The 20790-nt window shown below is 35.4% G+C and overlaps 3 protein-coding genes across 12 annotated transcripts in view; 1 reads left to right on the top strand and 2 right to left on the bottom strand.

Moving 5' to 3' along the window:
* Positions 1 to 6164, bottom strand: part of LOC111466644 — a 24831-nt gene extending 18667 nt beyond the window's left edge. The window contains exons 1-11 of one of the 4 annotated variants that reach the window (XM_023111374.1): positions 5935 to 6164; positions 5687 to 5789; positions 5399 to 5490; positions 5077 to 5252; positions 4932 to 4996; positions 4428 to 4770; positions 4096 to 4162; positions 2976 to 3129; positions 1888 to 2055; positions 1653 to 1763; positions 379 to 588 (exon numbers count right to left, since the gene is read on the bottom strand). In XM_023111374.1, coding sequence (XP_022967142.1) covers positions 379 to 588; positions 1653 to 1763; positions 1888 to 2055; positions 2976 to 3129; positions 4096 to 4162; positions 4428 to 4770; positions 4932 to 4996; positions 5077 to 5252; positions 5399 to 5406 — 1302 coding nt within the window. In that variant the 5' untranslated portion in view covers positions 5407 to 5490; positions 5687 to 5789; positions 5935 to 6164. Of the gene's footprint in view, positions 1 to 378; positions 589 to 1652; positions 1764 to 1887; positions 2056 to 2975; positions 3130 to 4095; positions 4163 to 4427; positions 4771 to 4931; positions 4997 to 5076; positions 5253 to 5398; positions 5544 to 5686; positions 5855 to 5934 lie in introns of those variants that run through there. The other 3 variants (XM_023111375.1, XM_023111376.1, XM_023111377.1) reach the window with 3 other exon arrangements.
* Positions 6165 to 6736: 572 nt separating this feature from the next.
* On the top strand, positions 6737 to 10685 carry LOC111466522 (probable protein arginine N-methyltransferase 3). 2 transcript variants are annotated; one of them, XM_023111205.1, is made up of 8 exons: positions 6737 to 7181; positions 7361 to 7598; positions 7677 to 7909; positions 8003 to 8100; positions 8340 to 8418; positions 8509 to 8769; positions 8864 to 9031; positions 9994 to 10685. In XM_023111205.1, exons 1-8 carry the CDS (start codon positions 6852 to 6854, stop codon positions 10450 to 10452), a joined length of 1866 nt encoding a protein of 621 aa, XP_022966973.1. In that variant the 5' UTR covers positions 6737 to 6851; the 3' UTR covers positions 10453 to 10685. The 2 variants fall into 2 exon arrangements, with proteins under 2 accessions (XP_022966973.1, XP_022966971.1); XM_023111203.1 differs by having other exon boundaries at positions 7361 to 7909.
* Positions 10686 to 11765: 1080 nt separating this feature from the next.
* LOC111466415 (retinoblastoma-related protein-like) lies at positions 11766 to 19086 on the bottom strand. Of its 6 annotated transcripts, none has more exons than XM_023111057.1 (19): positions 18845 to 19086; positions 18262 to 18370; positions 18068 to 18172; positions 17839 to 17981; positions 17642 to 17738; positions 17470 to 17516; positions 17107 to 17305; positions 16800 to 16866; positions 16524 to 16703; positions 16228 to 16421; positions 15237 to 16116; positions 14800 to 14962; positions 14654 to 14726; positions 14024 to 14200; positions 13782 to 13901; positions 13551 to 13695; positions 13334 to 13446; positions 12468 to 12583; positions 11766 to 12352 (listed from the first exon to the last, which is right to left on the bottom strand). In XM_023111057.1, the coding sequence occupies exons 2-19, from the start codon at positions 18349 to 18351 to the stop codon at positions 12193 to 12195; spliced, it is 3069 nt and encodes a 1022-aa protein (XP_022966825.1). In that variant the 5' UTR covers positions 18352 to 18370; positions 18845 to 19086; the 3' UTR covers positions 11766 to 12192. The 6 variants fall into 6 exon arrangements, with proteins under 6 accessions (XP_022966825.1, XP_022966824.1, XP_022966826.1 ...); XM_023111056.1 differs by having other exon boundaries at positions 18262 to 18374; XM_023111058.1 differs by having other exon boundaries at positions 11766 to 12343; positions 18805 to 19086.
* Positions 19087 to 20790: the final 1704 nt, after the last annotated feature.

Raw genomic sequence — 20790 nt, forward strand, 5'->3', positions numbered from 1 at the left:
GGGGGGGGGGGGGGGGGGGGGGGGTGGAAATAATGAAAAATACAAAAATGTTCGAAGAAAAAAAAAAAACTCCAAATGAGAGTGAAATAAAACAACAAAAAGCTAGGATAGCATCTTTTCTATTTCTTTACTTCTTTCTTTTCTTCCTCTTTTATGAAAAAAAAACGAACTTTCACCAAGAAAAATGAAGAATACAAATGGGTTTACAAAAAGGAAAAAATCTCTAAGCTACTGGGTAAAGTGGAATGATAAGTCACAAGAGGAAGACAGAGGAAAAACAAGATATTTAAATTTTGGAAAAGTTGAAGATACTGGGGCAGTTGCCTTGTCATACAAGCTTAGAAAATGGTGTTTAACAAGGAAAAACAAAGCACTAACCTCAGTCAACTTTCCCTCATCTAACATATCAAAGACACTGAGAAGAAGTTTCTCATAAAGCCTGACATTGAGATGATAACCATCAGCCCAGTGACAAACTTCACCAGTTAGGTCACCCCGAGCTGGCCTCTCAGCAAGTGAAATGGCAATCTCTCGAAGGGATCTCAAGCATTCAATTCGTTGGAGTTCCCCTGTGGAAGGTGGGAGAGACTGAAAATTCCAAAATGTCAGGTACAAACGTGTGTATGCATATATATGAAAAGAATGGCACAACCACTTTTTTTCCATAAGAACAATGCTTTCATTTTCATAAAAAGATAATAAGAATGATAGAAAACATCCAACCTGATTCTCCAAAAAAAAAAAAATGAAGATAACGGAAAAAGAACTCCAATCTGTAAATGAGAGGTGACAAAATTCTACCACAACCTTCACCTACTCTTCCTCTATGTTTATTTTAAAATATCTTTTATTCCTATCCTTAAAAATCCCCGACAAAATTACCAACATTGTATTCATCCATGTGATTGAGATAAAATGTATAACCTTTCTAGCCATTTGTTTTATAGGAGTATAATAGCTAGATTTCATATTTGTCTTGCAAGACTTACAGATACCAAGGCATCTCGGTATCCTTGCTTGACTATGAGGTGAGCATCCATAAGGTTGTTATCTTTAACAAGGGTTTCTAGATTCCCATGAGATGAGAATCCATTTTTAACATTTTTGCATCCTTTAGAGTGACTTTATGTTACAATAATACTCAAAATCCTATCAAGTAATGTAACTAACTAGGCTTGAAATAAAATATAATAGAAATAAAAATAACACGATTAAGACCATTTAAACTTTAAATTTGTTGTATTATTGAGTTTTCCTCTTTATAAACTTATGACATTTGATAAACATATGATCAATGATCATTTTAGTTTATTAAAATTTTTAAAAAATAATTAAAAAATTAGAAGACAAGTAAAAAGGTGGCTCATTCCCATGGAGAATTGGGAAAAGAATTTGGGTGTCTAGGAAAAAAAGATTCTATAACTACCCATTGCTTAACCCTTGGAGCCTTCTTTGTCAATTCCTGGCCCCTCTTTTGAGCCTCTCATTTCGTAAGGTCCTTGCTCTTGCATTTTCATTTCTCTTAATGGAAAATAGTTTTTCAATCAGGGAAAAGAAAAACTTCATAGAAAGAAAATTAGCATAAAAATTAAGTAAATTAGTAAATTAGTAAAATTGAATTAAAAATGAAACTTAGAGAAAAACACACGCACCTCAGATTCCTCAATCTTTGACAAAAGAATTCTCAACTCACTTGCCTTGCGCCCTGATTCCCCAAATCCCACAACAGGGTGATTAATAAGACCCTCCTCCAATATGTTCAACTGTTCGCATACAAAAGATCAAAGTCAGCAGGAATATTTGAGCACTTAACGTGTCAAATCAAAGGTTTATTATAAAATTATAGAGGGGGGTGTCGAAGCAAGTAAAGAGAATGAAGAAACTTACCTGCCTTTTTTGCCAGCGTAAAAATGCCTTTCTATCAGAAAATTCTGTTTTTGAGATACATGACAACAATTCCAGAGGAACTAAGAGGGTGTCCATTCTTTTTCCTACTTTTCCTGAAAGGGCATTTAGGAGGCCTTTCCGTGTTCTCACGTCCATTGACTCGGATATCTGCAAATGTATTAGAAAAAAATTTAGCCGCAAAAATGAACTATAAAACTTTCCTCCAATTGAAGACATACAAATTTATTGGGAAAAAAAATTAGAAGTATGGTAGGAATAATAAGCAATAAGATAAGTAGCCTTCTTAAAATGAAAATAGTAGTACAATATGAAAACACATCAGCCCCACAGTACAAATAAGCAAAGAAAACTCAAAACCAATACTAAGATTCATACTCCAAAGAAGATATCTAGACTCTATCCCAATCGTTCTCAATGTTTTACTCTCTCTCTCTCTCTCTCTCTCTCTCTTCTGGTAAATGACAATTTATTTGAGATAGGAGAAGCAAGAAAAACATAGTCAATGGCTGATGAGGCATGGGAAAAAAAACGTTTTTCCAATTAGTACATAGCATGTTAGTAATTACAAAAAGTTGCAATAGAACAATATAGAGACAACCAAATGAATAATATCTCAATGCTCTTCAACCTCTCTAGACATATCAGTGGAAATTACTCTTTTAGTGCTCATTTATTATCCCTAGGGGAGCTGTTTTCTTAACTTTGATCAGAGTATATCTGCATAAATTAATGAAAAATGCTTTTATAATATAAATTCCAACCAAATCTCTCAAAAAATTTGGTGAGACCCCATATCCCCAAAGGATTATAAACTTTAACATGATAAGGTGAGTGCATTTGCAAGCTAGCTTGCCCAATGAGTCCCGGCATTCCATTTGAGAGTCACCACAAACAGAATTAAATTCCTAAATCAAATCGTATGGAATACAGGTTCTGTTTCATTGCTATGGATGCTAAATATCCATAAATAATATCAAGTGCATTAAAATCCACAATGCAAATAATAATTTAAAATCAAGTATAAAAGTTGTCATCGTGTCAAGATAAGCATTAAATAACAAAGCTACCTCCATCTGTACTCGCATGGCTTCTAGCAACCCAACTAACCCTGGAGCACGTTGAGATTCGACAACAATTCCACTTTTACTACTACGTCCAAGCTTCCTCATCAACTTAGACCTTTTATCTTTCTTCTTCTCTGTTGATGGTACAATAAGACCCCTATTTAAATAGTGAAGACAGATTTAAGAAATTGTGAAATAACAAAATCTAATATGAAGATGAACAATAAATTCTGTCAAAAACGGGAATAACTGATCCATATGACAAGAAGATGATACAGTGAATTAAAACGCTAAACATGTATGTTCCTTATCTTTCAGCATTATCAGTTGCTGCTGTACTAGCTTACAGTTATTGTTTCTTACTTAACTTCTTTAGCTGATAAGTTAGCTGAAAGCCTCCATTGTGCTCTGTTGTAGTAGCCTATTCTTTTTTCTTTAATGAATGAAAAATTTTGGAGAGACTTCCTTGAGAAATATTCCTAGGCTACATCATATGGTATCAGTCCGATGTTTTTGTCTAGGCCAATCGCTACAACAACAGAAAATTGTAAAAAACCCTATTGGCAAAGATCACATTAAGGAGGATAGTGATGCTGTTTTCAGATATTGAACATGGCTGCCTACAACATTAACAACAGTATTATGCCGTATATAATCTTCTTGTCTTTTTCTTTTTTTTATTGGAAACAATTTTATTGATTGTATAAAATTATACAAAAAAGGAATATGGCTTATAATCTTAAAGATCAGTTTTATGAATTCATTTCCATCGGAAGCACTAGAGTTATCTTAGTCTTTTAATTGTATCTTTCTACATCACAAGAAAGAAGTGGAACTTCTATTTTCTTTTTAGGTACGTGACTAGCCTGCCACATCTTAAACTTGAGAATGGGTTTTTATTAAAAGGAAGAACAGACATTGGGAGTTAATGTTTATTTTTCCTTGCATTTTACTGATTAGTTGCTGAAGTTGCCATTCTATTTCACAATTATTCAAGTAGTTAGGTGGTTTATTGTTTGGTTAGTTACCTAAGAGTCATTAATAATGTACTCCAATGACCTTGAGAATTACTCCAGAAACGAGTCAAAGCAAAAGCAAGAAAGTACAAGATAAGATGTTATACCCAGAGGCCCCAGCACAAGCCAAAAGAACCTCATATGCTGTTTCTCGAAGGTCGTCATCTGTAATTCCTGTAACAAATAAAGCAGAAAGTATAAAACAAACTCTCCAACAGTCAAAAAAAATGAAAGATACAACCTCAAAAATTCTATCCTTTGCAGCCTAAATGCAGATGGCGATGATCGATGTTGTTACATTAGATACCCTAGAAAGTAAGAAAGACTTGGAGAACATTAAAACAGCTAAGCATGCCCACTTCCTTGTTCAGATCTACAGCTACACATACTCCAGCCATTTCAACACACACAATCCATCAGCCAATAAATTTATTACTACCTGTTGAAAAAGAAGGCAGTTTGAGAGCAAGATCTGCTGCATCATTTGGGTTTCTTCTTGACATCCTCATGCTGTTAACCTCAACATCTACATCATCATCAAAATCTTCAATGTCGTCCACGGTTAGTTCCCGAGCATGTGAGGACTCAAAAGACTCGGATCTGGATACATTTGTTTCAGTTAGCGATGGTGTGGGAATAGGTACTGGTGCAATTACTGCCGGAGGTGTATAGACAGGAGGAGGTGTGAAAGCAGGAACAGGAGGTGGTGCCCTTTTTGGAGGTGACCCTGATGAATCTAAATCCGTAACCAAGAAAAATTCATCTCCGGAACCTGAATTGTTCTGGGATGTCAAGATAACATATATATTAGCAACGATTTATTAACACAAATCATAGATCAAGTACAACAGGGGAAAATTACATTCACAGAACCTAAAGCATGTGAAAGAAAGAAAGGAAAAACAAATCTAAGAAGAGAGTGGGGGTTGCCTGTCATACTCACCATCTGAGGAAACCCCGTAAGGTCGTGATAATCTCTAATGGCTTCAGATAGTTCAAGCAGGGCGCCTGTTTTTGCAGATGATAGCATGAGAATATATTTGAAATAAATGAAACTTAAAAATATGAGTATGAACAAGTCAAAGCACCTTTTTTAGCACAATTAAGAACATAATCCACACTAACTTGGTCTAGATCAACATCATCAAGGGTAACTGCACCAGGAGGCATTACAACTTTCTTTATCAAGCTTCCAGACAGTACAAAATCAAGAAGTATCTGTCTGTCCCGCCTGTAGCGTTGTAAAAGCTCGATGGCATTTTCCCTGTATGATAGGAAGAACACATTGTTCATCCAAAACAGAAGAAATGGAAGTCCAAACAGGCGAACTCAAGTAACACTAAAATGATAAGCATTCAATTTCACCGTTCCATAAAAAGAATAGTCATTAGATATTCAGGAGACACTTACTCTTCCATGGTGAAGCTAAATGATACTAACAGTGAAATCCCTCAATTTCAGACAATGTACATCCGGTCCATCTCAGAGAGATAAAATTTGTTCTGGTAGCAAAGTCACAAACGAATATACCATAATGCGTTAAATCAACAGACAACTGGAAATCAAATTCATAAACCAGTTCATTGCAAATGCACGATAGAGGTAATAGATTCAAGATAAAGGACTTTTCCTGTCCATTCCTGGATTTCACGTATTCAGGAAATAATTCAAGTTCCAGTCAAGGAATCTTAACCATACCTCGATTCCTACAAATGACAAACTGTGTAAAAGTCCTCCCAGTACAAGCTGAAGCACGAGCTGGTCCGATTCTGACTGCTACAATACCGGAAGCCACTGGATCCTGCAAATTGAAGTAGCTTTCAGCAATAAAACACTCGACCTCGTCCAATTCACTAAGTATCAGTTCTGCCACCGGTAAGAAGTTGCAACTTCAGAGAATCCATTGGAAGCTAGAGAGACAGTAGAAACAATACTTCCATCGATACCTTGGCTATATGCAGCTACCTTGTCGAAGAAAATGAGTGCCGAAACAATGGCGATGAGACCAACAACCAATGGTTGAAGTGGTAACTGGAATTACAGCTATGGAAACATGAACTGAGAAATTGAGCGCCTGAGCTGAGAAATCGGAGATGGATCTAATCCTCGGAATCTAACAATGTTTATTATTGAAAATTTAGAGACCAATCGGGTTGATTGGATCCTAGATTGCTAAACTATGAAATTAACCAATTCTTATTTTTCTTTTATATATATATATATATATATTTCTTTCTTTTTTTTTTTTTTGGTTAATGGGTTCAATCAAATAATAAATACAAAAATAAAATATAAAATATATATATTTTATCAAATATTATTTGAATATTTCCATCCATTCAGCCCAAAAATGAATTCGAACTAAAATAAATAAAAAAATTAACGTGTTATAGGTTCATAATGATGACAACCATCTTTACTTACAAATAAATAAATTAATTAATTAAACATAATAATAAATTAATTAAAATGTCAGCACGAGCATATATCAATAATAATTGATATGTATGCATTACTCATACGATATAAACCTATACCAAAAATAAAAAAAAATGACATCAATAAATTGAAATTTTAATTAATTACTTTTTTAGTTATTGAAATTTATAGTAGAAATAAACATATATATTTTATTATTGAATTATGCTCTAATTCATTTAAATAAAAATAATAAAAAAAAATTTAAAGTGACCTAATAATTATATTTATTTATTTATTTATTATTATTATTATTATTTTATTGTCAATTCCTGAGGAGGGAAAAAGCCCTGGCGGCTGGTACTTGGTTGATAGGGTTTAAGCATCGCCGGCAAGCTACCGGAAAACTATAATTTTGATACTCTGTTTCCTCTCGACATACTCCATGGATCAGTTTCCCAAAGAACTCGACAGAGAAGTATGCAACATGAACAAGATTGAACGAAAAGAGGAAGAGGAAGAGGAAGAAGACGAGGAGGAGGAGGAAGAAGATGTACAAGACGACTGGGACGATTGGAATGCAGACGAGGAAGAAGGTGAAGAAGGATTTGACTTGAATTTTCTGTGTTTGTTCTGCACATCGAAGTATAATGACTGCGCCACGCTGTTCAACCACTGCAACTCTGTCCATAATTTTGATTTTCACGGCATTAGGAAGGCTCTGGGTTTAGATTTTTATGGTTCGTTTAAAATTATCAACTACATACGATCTCAGGTTAGCCAAGTTTTTTTTAGTAGTTTTAAATTTTGTGAGTTTCATGTTCGTTGGCTATTTCTTGACAAAATGCTCCAGAAAAGATATGATCAACAGATCTTAGTCTTTTAGTTTACAAATCTGGTTAGCTCTCAAACAAGTGTTGACTCATTTTTTTTACCACTCCTGGTACTGATCAGGTAGCAGAAAATAGGTGTTGGAGCTGTGGTTTCTTGTGTCAATCAAGCCAAGATTTACAGAACCATTTGCACCAAACACTCAATCTCAATGAAATCAAGGCTCTTTGGAATGATGATAAATACCTGAAACCCTTCAGTGAAGATGATCCCATTTTGTACAGTTTTGCAGAAGACGAAGAGGATGATGACATTTCACCTATCACCAACAATCTTCAGAGAAATACAGATTCCAATTGTGGTAATTGCAATGTTGATGGAATGAATAGAGCAGATCCTCCATTTCATATCAACGGAAGCAAGGAAAATGAAATGGCAGATTGTAGTTCTACTTCACATGGTTATTTGAATACTCCAAGTAACTTAGAGGCCGTGATTGAGAATACCGTGAAAGCCACAGAGACCTTGAAATTGAACGATAAGACGCAGGAAGACGATCAATTAAAAATAACCAGAAGAAATTTTTATTCGAAGGATATCAAGAATGTAAATGAAAGCTACTTTGGTTCATATAGCTCTTTTGGCATACACAGAGAGATGTTAAGTGACAAGGTGCTATATTGCCTCCCAGTCTACTTTTTAACAGAACATCATAAAATGATTCATTTTTGAAGTAATATATCACCAACACTACTTTTTATGCAGGTCAGAATGGATGCATATATGCAAGCTATTTTGCAAAACCCATCTCTCTTCCACAATGCAGCTGTGATGGATGTGGGCTGTGGAACAGGCATACTTAGGTGAGCTGGAAAATAAATTGGTGCAATTGGCTGCAATTTTTCATTTGGGCCATTTTAACATTATAATGACGTGCAATAACGACAAGCAGCTCCCGTAGACTGTATACATAGACATATTCACCCCTTTCTTGTCATGTTTTTCATTCGGAGTTTTGTTGATGTTGACAAACCATACACTCCTCGTAATTCATCTAATTACAATGTTTATGTAATCTTCATCTGTTCCTTCCCTTCTCCAGTCTCTTTGCTGCAAAAGCAGGTGCATCAAGGGTTATTGCAGTTGAAGCAAGTGAAAAGATGGCAGCAGTGGCTACTCAAGTAGTGAATCAACTTCAATATAGTTATTTAGTTTCCTTATTTCTCTGATGGTTTATTTTACACCATCCCATTTACTGAACTTGGCTACAGATTGCAAAAGATAACGGTCTCTTGCGGAATAGGAAACAGACTGGGGATTGTGGCATGTCAAGTGGGACTGTTGAAGTGGTTAATGGTATGGTAGAAGAACTTGATAAGAACATAGAGATTCAGCCTCACAGTGTTGACGTATTATTGAGTGAATGGATGGGCTATTGCTTGTTGTATGAGTCAATGCTCAGCTCAGTGCTCTTTGCAAGGGATCGTTGGTTGAAGCCTGGAGGTGCCATCTTACCAGATACTGCCACAATTGTAAGTCTGCTTTAGTTTGGTTCACCTCGTGATTGGTCTGATCATGAAATTACATTTATTGCTGTTGTTAGTAACTTCTCTATCTACTTTTCAGCTTGTTGCAGGATTTGGAATTGGTGGAACTAGTCTTCCATTTTGGGAAAATGTGTACGGTTTCAATATGTCTTGTGTAGGGAAGGAACTTGTAGAGGATGCTGCCAAAGGTCCCATCGTTGACACTGTGGAGGCTAACGATTTAGTTACTAGTGCAGCAATACTTCATGTAAGTCCTACCCGAAAAGAAAATATATCCATTGTGGATGCATTGCACTATACTACTAGAGCTTGGCAATCTTTTTTTCCTCCATGGTTCTTATAATCGTTAGTATTCTTCCTGCATGGCCTGAAAGAAGTATACTTGGAAAGAGAAAGAAGTATACTTGGAAAGAGAAAGAAGTATACTTGGAAAGAGAAAGAAGTATACTTGGAAAGAGACGTAATTACTGAGACAAATTTTTTTAATGTGCTCACTCGATAGTTTGTGAATACTGTTTCGAAATACTATTTTTTGTATCTTTTATCAGAATACTATTTAAGTTATGCTCACATTGTGAGATCCCACCGCGATTGAAGAGAGGATAGACTCCGAAGGGGGTGAATTGTGAGATCCCACATCAGTTGGAGAGGGGAACGAAACATTCTTTATAAGTGTGTGGAAACCTCTCACTAGCAAGTGTCAAAAACTTGGAGGGGAAGCTCAAAAGGGAAAGTCCAAAGAAGACAATATCTGCTAGCACTGAGTCTAGGGTCGTTACAGTGCTCACATCATCCATCTAGTAGGACTCATGGTCTTCATTTTTTTTGTTTGATATCTGTGAGTGTTTAGGTCAAATTGCAAACACCTCCACTATTCTAGCAGCATCATCTTTTATACTTCTCCACACTTCTTCTTTTTCAGTGATTTTGTCCTCTCCCTAAATGGATAAAAGTTAGATGCATTGTGTTTAGGTCAAATTGCAAACACCTCTACTAGTGATTGGTATGCTTAGCAAGTCTTAAGCTGTTTCTTCAATTATCCATGATTTTTGCATCATTTTTAAGAATTATCATATGTACGGTTTAATAGAATGGGTCGACTGATTTAATCCCTGCCGTAGGTAGTATGTGTAATGTAACTCTGAAAATATCTCACATGCTGGTTTCTTTTATAAAGACATGCCTTGGTTTTCTGTTTTTTTGGTACAGACTTTTGATCTAGCAACTATGCATGCTGACGAAGTTGACTTCACTGCAAGTACTGAGTTGGAACCAAATTTGCATAATCCTTCAAGCAAATCAGAAAACGTTGAAGTTGAAACATCTTGGTGTCATGGAGTTGTCTTATGGTTTGAAACTGGTTTTACAAGCAGATTTTGCAAAGAATCACCGGCTGTTCTATCTACATCCCCATACACTCCCAAAACTCACTGGTCTCAAACCATATTAACCTTCAGAGAACCAATTGCTATAACATCTAGCAAATCTACCACCAACAAATCAGCAACAGTGGGCAGCTTTGCCTCTCCTGCTGTCAAAGTTCATTTGCGACTTAGCATTGTCCGTGCGCCCGAACATCGAAGCATTGACATTTCACTCGAGACTACTGGGATTGCCAGTGATGGTAGGAAGCACCATTGGCCCGTACAACTTTTCACACTAAGATAAAGTACCGAACAGCACATGACAGATGCTTGGTTTCTAATTATGTTTTGAAACTTGTTCGATCTCCATGCGTGTTATTTGTGATAGTAGCAGAAGATTCATTCATGGATTTACCCAATTTTGACTCTTAATTCTTAATATGTAAGTTGTATTAATAGGCATTGAGAACGTAAACGAGTTAAAATCATGTGCCATGGTTATTCAGGCCATTTAGTTTTGTTATGATTGTTGTATTCAAATGTTGTATTTTCACAGAACCTAACGAGGAATTTGATGTTCTAGGAATTCCCTAATGTGCCTTACAATTAGGTTGTATAATGGTTCGTTGTGCCAAAATTATATCAAGTCCATGCTTTTGAGCGCAACGTAGCTAGACAAGGTGAAAGATATGGATTAGGGCTTGGACATAGATTCATTGAATCATTGAATCATTGAATTCTAGGCTCATGGCATTAGAAATGGTATCATAGCAAGAATTTTAAGACGTTCTAGAGATAAAAGATTACGTCTAAATGAAAGATATTGAGAGTAAGGTGACCGAAAATTCTGAGACAATTTTTTTTTTTTTTTTTACTCACATTTTTTATTGTTTTTTTTTTTTTACTCACTTTCAACTTTGGCTCCCTTCTTTCCACTAGCTCTTCTTTTTTTCTAAGTGGTCTCCTCTCTTCCCCTCTCATTTTTTCTCAGTGGGAAGGAAGACAGGAGAAAATAGGGAGAAGTAATCAAAAGTAGGTTAAATAGCATTCGGCTATAACTTTGAAAGGTGTCGGTCCAAATCTGCGAATCTTCATTCACTCTCGTAAACAATCCAAGTCAAGTCGTAAGGAAATGTCGAAACAATTACATTTAGAGCAATACAATTATGCACTTAGATAAGCGTTAGTAATTTTAATTCCAATTCAAGTTCTCTAAATTCTAAATTTGGATACTATGCAATCTTGATCATAGTTCAATTTATTAGGTCTAACACATTTAACCAAGAGGTTAGAAATTCAAATCTATCTCCATCACATCACAATTATCAAGTGACAATTATTTCTGGACTACGAACATATTAAGAGAATATTTTGAAAATATATTAGTTAGAATATATCTGAGATATTTAGGGAGTTGTTAGTATAAATTTGATTAATCGTATATTTTATTTATTTACAAGATTTAGTTAGCTATATATTTTTTTTTATTTTTAGGTATTAGTTAATAGTTTGTATCTATTTAAACATAATAAACCTGAATGAAGAACATACACTTTTCCAATTCTATTTTCTATTTCTATTTCTTAACCGAACAAATGAACTTCCTATGTGATTGGATAAAAAAAATTAGCAGTTCTTCATCCGAATTCGCGTATCAACGTACACCTTAGGGGAAAAACAATGACACTAACACATTACTCCTTGTTACATAATATCTTACCTAGATCATTGGCACATTTGCTGGTAAATGGTAATAGATTATCATATAACAGGCTGCAATGAATTAAATTGCTCAAATTGAACACAGCTGAAATTGAACTAAACTAAATAATTATAGCCAACTACAAATTTCAGATGGGTGCCTAAAACAAAGGGGAGTGGTGGCGGCTATTCTACACACTAACTCACCGCTCAATACAATACCCCCGTGGTAATACAACTTTAGAGGCAAAGAGAGTGAGGGGAGAAGAGAGAACATATATAATATATATATATATATATGGATAGATAAAAATATGTACCTGCGGGTTTGAAAAATTGTAAGCTAAGAATCCGGTTGTTCAGATTTAATTGGTGCACCGGAAGATGATCCACAACTTCCATTTTGTAGGTAAAGGCTGTTAGCCACCAGAGAATCACTGACCAAACCAACGTCCGCGTCGTCAAAATTTAACGTGCCTCGGAGTTTCCGTGTTCTAATCGAAGAAATGTTGTCAATTAGCATATTAACGATGCCACTTTATTAACGACGAAAATCCTGTTTTGTTTTTAAAAAGCAATGGCAATCCAAAAATTAAGTTGACGTGAATTGAAGCGTACCCATTCAAACGGTTGTTTATGGCGGTGAGATCTTTTGAAGGGCTTTGAAACGCATGAGTGCTCTCCCCCACGCATGCGTAGTAGCTTTTAGAACTATGTGAAATCAACGCATCCATCTGTACACAATTTTTCAAAAGTTGGTTAAATATAACATAGTATAGCTCAATTAGTTAAGAAATATATTCTCAATCAAGAGGTCAGAAGTTCGTGACCATCAAGTGATGTGGTGATGTGGTTATTGAAAAAAGACTTGATCTCATAAAAATATATATATATATATTATATCCGGATGAAACACCACAAAGATAGAATTTAACTAAAGACAACGACATGCCACTACAGAATGCAATATGAATAAAGCAAGCGCCACGGGTTTACTAAAAAAAATCCACACCTTTAAAAAGTGCCATCTCTGGGCCAGGTTATAGCATAAGAAACCATGAGATACGGATCATCTATTAAACGGATAAGGGTATGACAAGGATAAGCAATAAGTTTTTCTTCCCTCTTTTTTTGTGAGGTAAGATAAGCAACAAGTCATGTGATCATAAACGATACATGCCACACAATGATGACCCATGGGAATAATTTTATCTAACTTTTTTTCAAATTATTGATGGGCGTGTATGTTGAACTGAAACATCGACATTACCATAGCTCTGTGTTGCGGTGCATGATTACCTTAATTGTTGCATCAGAATAAAGATTATTACATGATATTTTAAGAATAAAACGATGCAAAAGATAGCCTATGAAACCCGTAACACGAATGCTGAACAATATCATGACTCATGTTAAAAGGAAATAACTAACAAAATAAATTAATACAAAGATGAATTAAATCGAATGCATGAATATACAAATACCTTTGATGATCTTAATGGAGAGACATAAACATTATGTGCTGAAGATACTTTCTTTGGAGACATATCGGGAAGACTTGGAAAAGGAGATATCTTAGGTGATCCAGGACAAGGTGCTAATCATAAGACAGAAGACGACCAAAAAACATATTTAGAAATGATATGTAAACTGCAAATACGACATCACCATTACAGCCAAAATAAACTTGACCAGGTATACCATCACTATTATTGATAACTTGAGGAACTCTGTCGGTTTTCATGGTCGAAACAGCTGGGCCAATCTCAACAAGCAAAGGTTTTACAGACGGAATAAATATTTCATTGTAGAACGTAATTATATCCACATGATCCTGTCCAGATCTCTGAATCCCAGAGCATTCAAGGAGTTAGACTTCCCATTGCAATGTGCATTTATTAATCAAATTCTTTTTTAAAAAAAACAGCATACCCCATTACGACGTGCTGAAGACCAATCAACAAACACGTTGCGAAAGACCTGTGGCTTGCACTGTGGTTGCTTCCTGTAGTTGTAAATGATTTCCCTAAACGTGAGGCTCAATTGAGATATCTGCAACATCGTTTGTGTTAATAAGCTTATAAAGAAACTGAACCCAAACATATCAAAAACTTTCTTTTTTAAAAAAAGAAGAGCAGGTATAAAAATCTCTGTCAACATCCTTTAGAGCAAACCTTTGCAACGCCATAGAAACAACAGAGGATGATCTGGTCAATGTGACGATTAAATAATAATGATGCCTTTTGACTGAGTATCTGTTGGAAAAGGCAGTAGACATTCTCCCTGATCTGATGAGATAACTGCAACCTTTCCACCATACCATTTACTCTAACAGCAGCCAACTTGACGATCTAAAAGTTGAAAATCGTGCAAAGCGCTTATTATCAAAATGGTTAAAGGAAAACAATAGAAAAATAAAAATCATAGATAACAGCAATGGGAAGGGGAAACAGAATAGAAAAAATCCACTAGGATGAGAGATCTCATATTCTCAACATGTGAATAAAGAGTGCAGGTCACACACACTTATCATTGTCGTTTGCTCCCCAAACTTTAATCACATTATTTGAGTAATAAGTCAAGTAATTTGATCCATTCATCATTTTTATAAAATTGTCATCTTACTGTCCTTTAGAAATCACGAATTAGGATGTCCAAAACTGTTCAGTTATCTTGATACCACAGTAGCCAGAAGTAGACATCCTTACCCTACTCACAAATCCACGATATCTAATACAATCATACAGTTAATGACTGACCACTACACTTCCAATCAAAAGACAATTAGAAGATATGTTTTATACCTTGCTAAAAAATATGCTAATTCCAGTTTCAGCACACGTTTCGCCACCTCCTCCAGGATTAGGCCGAGTAGGACTGCAAATAAGGTTATAAAGCATGTAAAATGGTTTAGTAGTTAGTAGTAGCACTTAGAAGAGGCAGATTATACCTTGCAAATGCTGACTGTAAAGGAGGTGGTAGAAGCTTAGACTTAATATTACTGAACGCCAGGAGACGGTCCTTCACTGGAGAAGTAAAGGAATTCCGTTCCACTAGCACACTTCTTAAGTCTGTACACAATCTTTTCGGTGACCTTATATCCCCATTCTGACCTGAAGGATGACCAAACAGATCCAAGTTCATAATTTAGGGAAAGAAAAGAAACATATTTGTTAAATTAAATGCACGCTTTTGGACAGAAACAAACTCCAAGGCAGTCAAAATAATTTCTATCTATAAAGATTAAAACACAAAAACTGATGATTTCTGCAAACGTTAAGATGACAACTAGATTATTTTCTGCTAATGCTGCATTTTACAAGTCATGTCCATGCGTTAAACAATTGAATTTTAATGCTAATAAACCAAAGATGAAAACAAGAGTACCTGGCAAACTCTCATGCTTTTGCAGAATCGGCATGGTTGATACCCCACTACCAGAAAAGTTAATTTGAACAGCAATCGCATCCAAAGATGGCATGGGTTCAGCTAATAAACCCATACGGTTTATTTCAGCAGCAAGGGAAGGTTTAGCAACAATCAGGGAGTTGTACATTGACGAACCTTTTTCCCATACCATGCTCTCTAATAGCCGTTCTTCCAACGAATTAAGATGTCGCCTCAACTCTCTAGGAAGTGATTCTTCATGTCTAATGAAACTTTCTATCACCTTACTAAGATCAAAAGCTGTAATGCCAGTTCTCTCCAAAACTGCAGGAAACAACATTGTAACAGTTTTATGTGTGGCCAAAACCAATTCGGCAGAACAAGCCAGCATACATCTGTGGAACCTCTCATTAGTCAGCAAAGAGGTCAAATTAGTCACATGCAGCATCTGAGACTCTGCTCTGCACATTGCTTCCAGAACTCTATAATATAACTTCAGTGCTTCTAGTCGTCGCTGTTCTGCCCAGATGTTATCCATGAGGTTTGCACTTTGTAAATTTCCAGGTATACAACGTTCTCCTAGAGCACTATTTGGAAATATGGCCTCTAATATTATATGTGCCCTACGAACTACATCATTAGTTACATCTCTATCACATGAAGCCAAAAAGCGCTCCATCTCTGCTGAAGGTCTTGCTGGAAGTGGAGAAATAACAGTTCTGAGCCATTTTGCTGTCGTCATAGCTGTGCTAACAGGTGTGGCAGCAAGTTTTGCATTGCCACTATTAAGAGTGCCATTAACATGTGAAGAAGGAGAGCGAAGTGGAGACATTGGACTAGTCATCATCCTTGCAGGGGAGCCCATTGAGTCAAACTTCCTCTGAAGAGATTATAAGCAAAATCATAACCCATATGGGAATATAAGAAAATAAAGTACCAATATGTAGGTTGTCATTGGAATGGAATATGAGCATAACTCAGAAGAAAATACCTTGATGCCATTCATTGTAACAGCACCTGCTGACAAGCTGCCTGACCCAAGTAAACTATCTTCGTCATTAACAAACACCCGCTCATCAAGCTCACCTTTATTACGAATTGCATCTTCATAGTCCTTTTCTAGAATTTCTAAACTGGATGAAAGAGATGCCTCCTCCATTAAGTCTTCAAAGTATATCAAACCCTCTGCAGTAAATACCAAAGGAAAAAATGAAAATTTCGCAAAGGGCATGTAAAATATAAAATAGAGTGCAACTGAATCATCAAATGCAGCACACTGGAACTGACCAGTGTCGATATTCTCCAAGCTTTTACTGTTACACTCAGAAGCCAAACAAGGCTTCTTCTTCAAAATGTCTTCTATCAAACTATTGGCCTTCTCCATCACTTCCCTCAGTTCTTCCTCTGAGGTGTCATAGACATTACAAAGTGATCTATGAAGGTCCACTCCTTTTCCTCCTTTCTTAACTGAACAAAATATAGGCGAGCTAAGCAACTATAAGAAAAAGACAACTTTTTTTATAAGAAAATAAAATGGCATAACAAATTTGGAGAGAATATTACCGAAGCGTTCAGAGTCAAGAATGTTGAAGTTTCTGAAACGAACAGGAACATGAAGAATTAATATAGCCTGTCAAAGAGTTTACTGCTTATAAGGCTGGGCGGTCATTTGTACATATATTCAACATTATGTTTGATAAATCTGATATGATTCTAATCCACAATAATAATTTTAGCACCCTGAATATTATGTTCAGATTGACCAGAGAAAAAGATAACTCATGAACAGCATCGATCCATTAATGCTACTTAGATCATTCCATTATCACTAATTACAGCAGTCATAGATTCATAGAAGAACAAAACTCACCAAAATGGAAACCAAACCATTGGTGCAGGTCACCAAGTCCTTAAAACGACTGAAAGCATGTACACGAAGTGCCAAAAACAACAACCATCCAAAACGATGGTAATCAGACAAGTAACCAGTATGGCAGGATTTAGCTGACTGCTTGTCAACATTAGCATCACTGGTGGAGAAGAATTCTTGGTAGACACGCTTATAGTACCTTGAAACGTAGGTGTGATTTAAATAATTTACAAAATCTGGAATGATTTGCACAATGCAAACAAAGCAAGGAAATAAAAGATGCTATAACAAAAAAAAAAAAAAAAAAAAACTAGTTTAGAGCCCCTAATTAATCTTGCAAAGCACCAAGGAAAGAACACTAACTTGCTTAAGAGGCTCAAATGCACAAAGTTAGCCTGCAACTCCTTTGCCTGCAAAAATGGAAATACACGAGAAAAACAATAAGTAATTTAAATAAAACACGCTCTTAATTCAAAAATACATGATGACATTGTATAAAATAAGCTCTCAAAATATATGCCAAAAATTACTGTACCTCTAGTCTATTTTCCCAATCCGCACCATAGATATTACTCAATACTGGACCAGCTTTAACAACAAACTGAGGCAGCTCTTTAAAAAATTCTACAATACTGGATGATAAGCAGGATAACAAAAAAAAAATGAATAATAAAGTCTATACAAATAGAATCTACTAAGAAGTGAAACAAAACAGTATCAATAAAAACGTACTTCAGCTTGCAAATTCTCAATATATGACATAAAGTGAAGCTATTGTTCTCAGGTCCTGAATGTGAACTCTCTGGATCCTTATCTCTCAGCCTCTTCACAGAATATAAAACAAAAGCAGACCAAAAACGTTCGGCTTCTTCAGGCTGTTAAAGTAAAACTTGGTTAGATTTAAGGGGTTTTTATTAAAAAGAATAAATCAATCTTGAAAATAATTAAAAGATATATATACAATTCCACTCCCAATTGCTGATATATTCGCCACCAAAAGGTGCTTGGTTTCTCTAAATAACCTCAACGCTTGATTACAACAACTCTCATCCAGACGTAATCCATTCTGCAGCCAAATTATAATTACGGTAAAATGTATGTGTGCACTAAAAAAGAACAAATCACAAAGAAAGGCACCAGAAGGGGAAAAAACACCTGACATAATTCTGTGAATTGAACTTCAACAGTGTCTGGTTCGCCATCGGTATGGCAATTATTTGTAGCTGATGGCTTCGTCTCCTCCATGTTTTCCGTGAACACAACCCTAGCTGATACATACAATCCATTTAGTTCATTAAATTTGAGAAACCAAAACTATAAGAACAGGTATTCCAAAGCTAGTAATAAGGGCGCCTTTAATACTTAAAAAAATGCGAAGACTACAGTAAAAATCAATTCTCTAGAACACAAACCCCCGACATTTATCAAACGAGTAAGCTAGTTCATACACCCACACACCCACAAACTAATTACTAAACAGCCCCTTCCTACAAAATCATACCTATGGGAATTTCCATATTCGTTTTCTCAGCAAATACCCATCCTATCACTTCAAAATCACCTCTATTCCCTCCAAATACACACGTACTTCAAGAATAAAAATTCGGAAACGAGTTTACAACAAAGCGCCGACAAGAAACCAAGAAATTCATGGTACGAAAAGCACCACAACATTCAACGGAAAAAAAAAAAAACGCCCTTAAAAACCACGAGGAAGAAAAACAAGAAAAAAGCAGACCAAAACTGCTCGCCAAAGGCTTCAGAAATGAGTCCGATCTCTAATTGAACTCCCACCAACCAGCAGATCCAGTAAAGAAGCCCTTCCAATGGCCGGCTTTCTCCGTCGAGACTGAATCCAGGGCGAAACCGCGAACCCTATCTTCTCACTCTGTCGCTTGTTCTCTCTGAATTCCTCCGTTCCCCTTCTCTCTCTAAAATTTTGGGGCTTCTGTTCTCACTCTTCCAGGAAAACCCTTTGGCATAGTCTTGCGCGGGAAAAACAACATGTCATGCTACCATGCCCGATATACATACATACATATATCCCCATCCAATGGGAGAGCGACGCGTGGAATACGTTAGGTTCTTTTACCGCCAAAAATTCCCACCGTTACGGGATTCGCTCGGTCGCACTCGGGTATGAAGAACCGGGTAAACGCCGTTATGGCGAGGTGGCGGAATTTACCTTCTTTTATTTTTACCGTGGTTAAATTACAGATTTTCATCCACGATCATTTTTTTAAAACAAAAAAAATAAATAAAATTTTATCTTTATAATTTGCTCACAACGCATGTTTATTCATTCAATTAGTTTTTTCTTGATTTTATAAAAAATATATTTAATTCGAATTTCTTGTCCATATAAATTTAAAATATTAAAAATAATTATTATTATAGTATGTTAACAGCTCGATTATACTCGTAATTATTTTTAAAAAATAAAATTAATTATTTTATCAGATATAAAATTAAATTCTGTCTAATAAAATTTTAAATTTTAAATTTTGTGCCAAAATAAAATTTATACTTTATAATTATTAAATCAAAAGTTGAAAATTAATTTTATAATTTAATATAAAAATTACCGAGGTAAAAAGTCAACATCATCAATGAGACGGTCCACCCGTGTGAGTGGGGCCCATGGGATTGGCCTTTTCGTCTTCCGATACGACGTCGTTTAAAATGACCGATGAGACGATACGCATTCTCCTTGCCCAGACTTGAGAAGGAATTTCCAGGTCATCAAAAACAAAATAATAATAATAGTAATAATAATAAAACACTATATTCCAAATTTGTTAATCATATATTCGATAATTATTAATTACTTTATCCTCATTTTCCTATTTTGTAAAAATAAGTTAAAACGTCTTTTTATTTTATTTCCATTGCAAATTTAATGCATTTTAATTTACGTTTTTCTATATATTTAAATGCTTCGTTTTGGTAATTATTTCATCCTTAGTCTTAAAAATTATTTTTTTAATCTTAGATTAAAATTAATTTATTACTTAAAATATTAATTAATATTTCAATTTATTTAACAATATTAATTTTAATTACCAAACATGAATATTGTTGTAATTTTAATAAGAGTGGTGTAGTCAAAATATACACACGAGATTGGAATACAACATGCACGTGCCACGAACGTTAATTTTGAATATCGGGATAATATGTGTTAAACATAAAAATTTGTGAACTAAACCGTAAGAATTTGAAAGTATATAGACTAAATTGTATTAAATTATAGTTTTTTATACTAAATTATTGCCCGTGTTAAAGTATGTGGACTTGTTACAGTGGAGTGATGCACCCTAAACGGCGAGAGTTTAATAGCCAAAAGCATCATTAGCTTACGTTGCGACCTGAGTAGCATAGGGCATGTGGAATCCCGTGTGAATCAACAAGGACCACCTTACAGGGTTGAATACTCATAAGTGACCGATAGTGAAATAGTACTGTGAGTGAAGGGTGAAAAACGGTGAGAGTTTAGTAGCCAAAAGTATCATTAGCTTACGTTGTGACCTGTGATAGCATGGGACACGTGGAATCCCGTGTGAATCAACAAGAACCACCTTACAGGACTAAATACTCATAAGTGATCGATAGTGAAATAGTATCATGAGTGAAGGGTGAAAAGAACCCCATCAAAAAGTGAAATAGAACACGAACCCGTAAACG

This window comes from Cucurbita maxima, unplaced genomic scaffold, assembly GCF_002738345.1.
Source record: "Cucurbita maxima cultivar Rimu unplaced genomic scaffold, Cmax_1.0 Cma_Scf00031, whole genome shotgun sequence".
Lineage (NCBI taxonomy): Eukaryota > Viridiplantae > Streptophyta > Magnoliopsida > Cucurbitales > Cucurbitaceae > Cucurbita > Cucurbita maxima.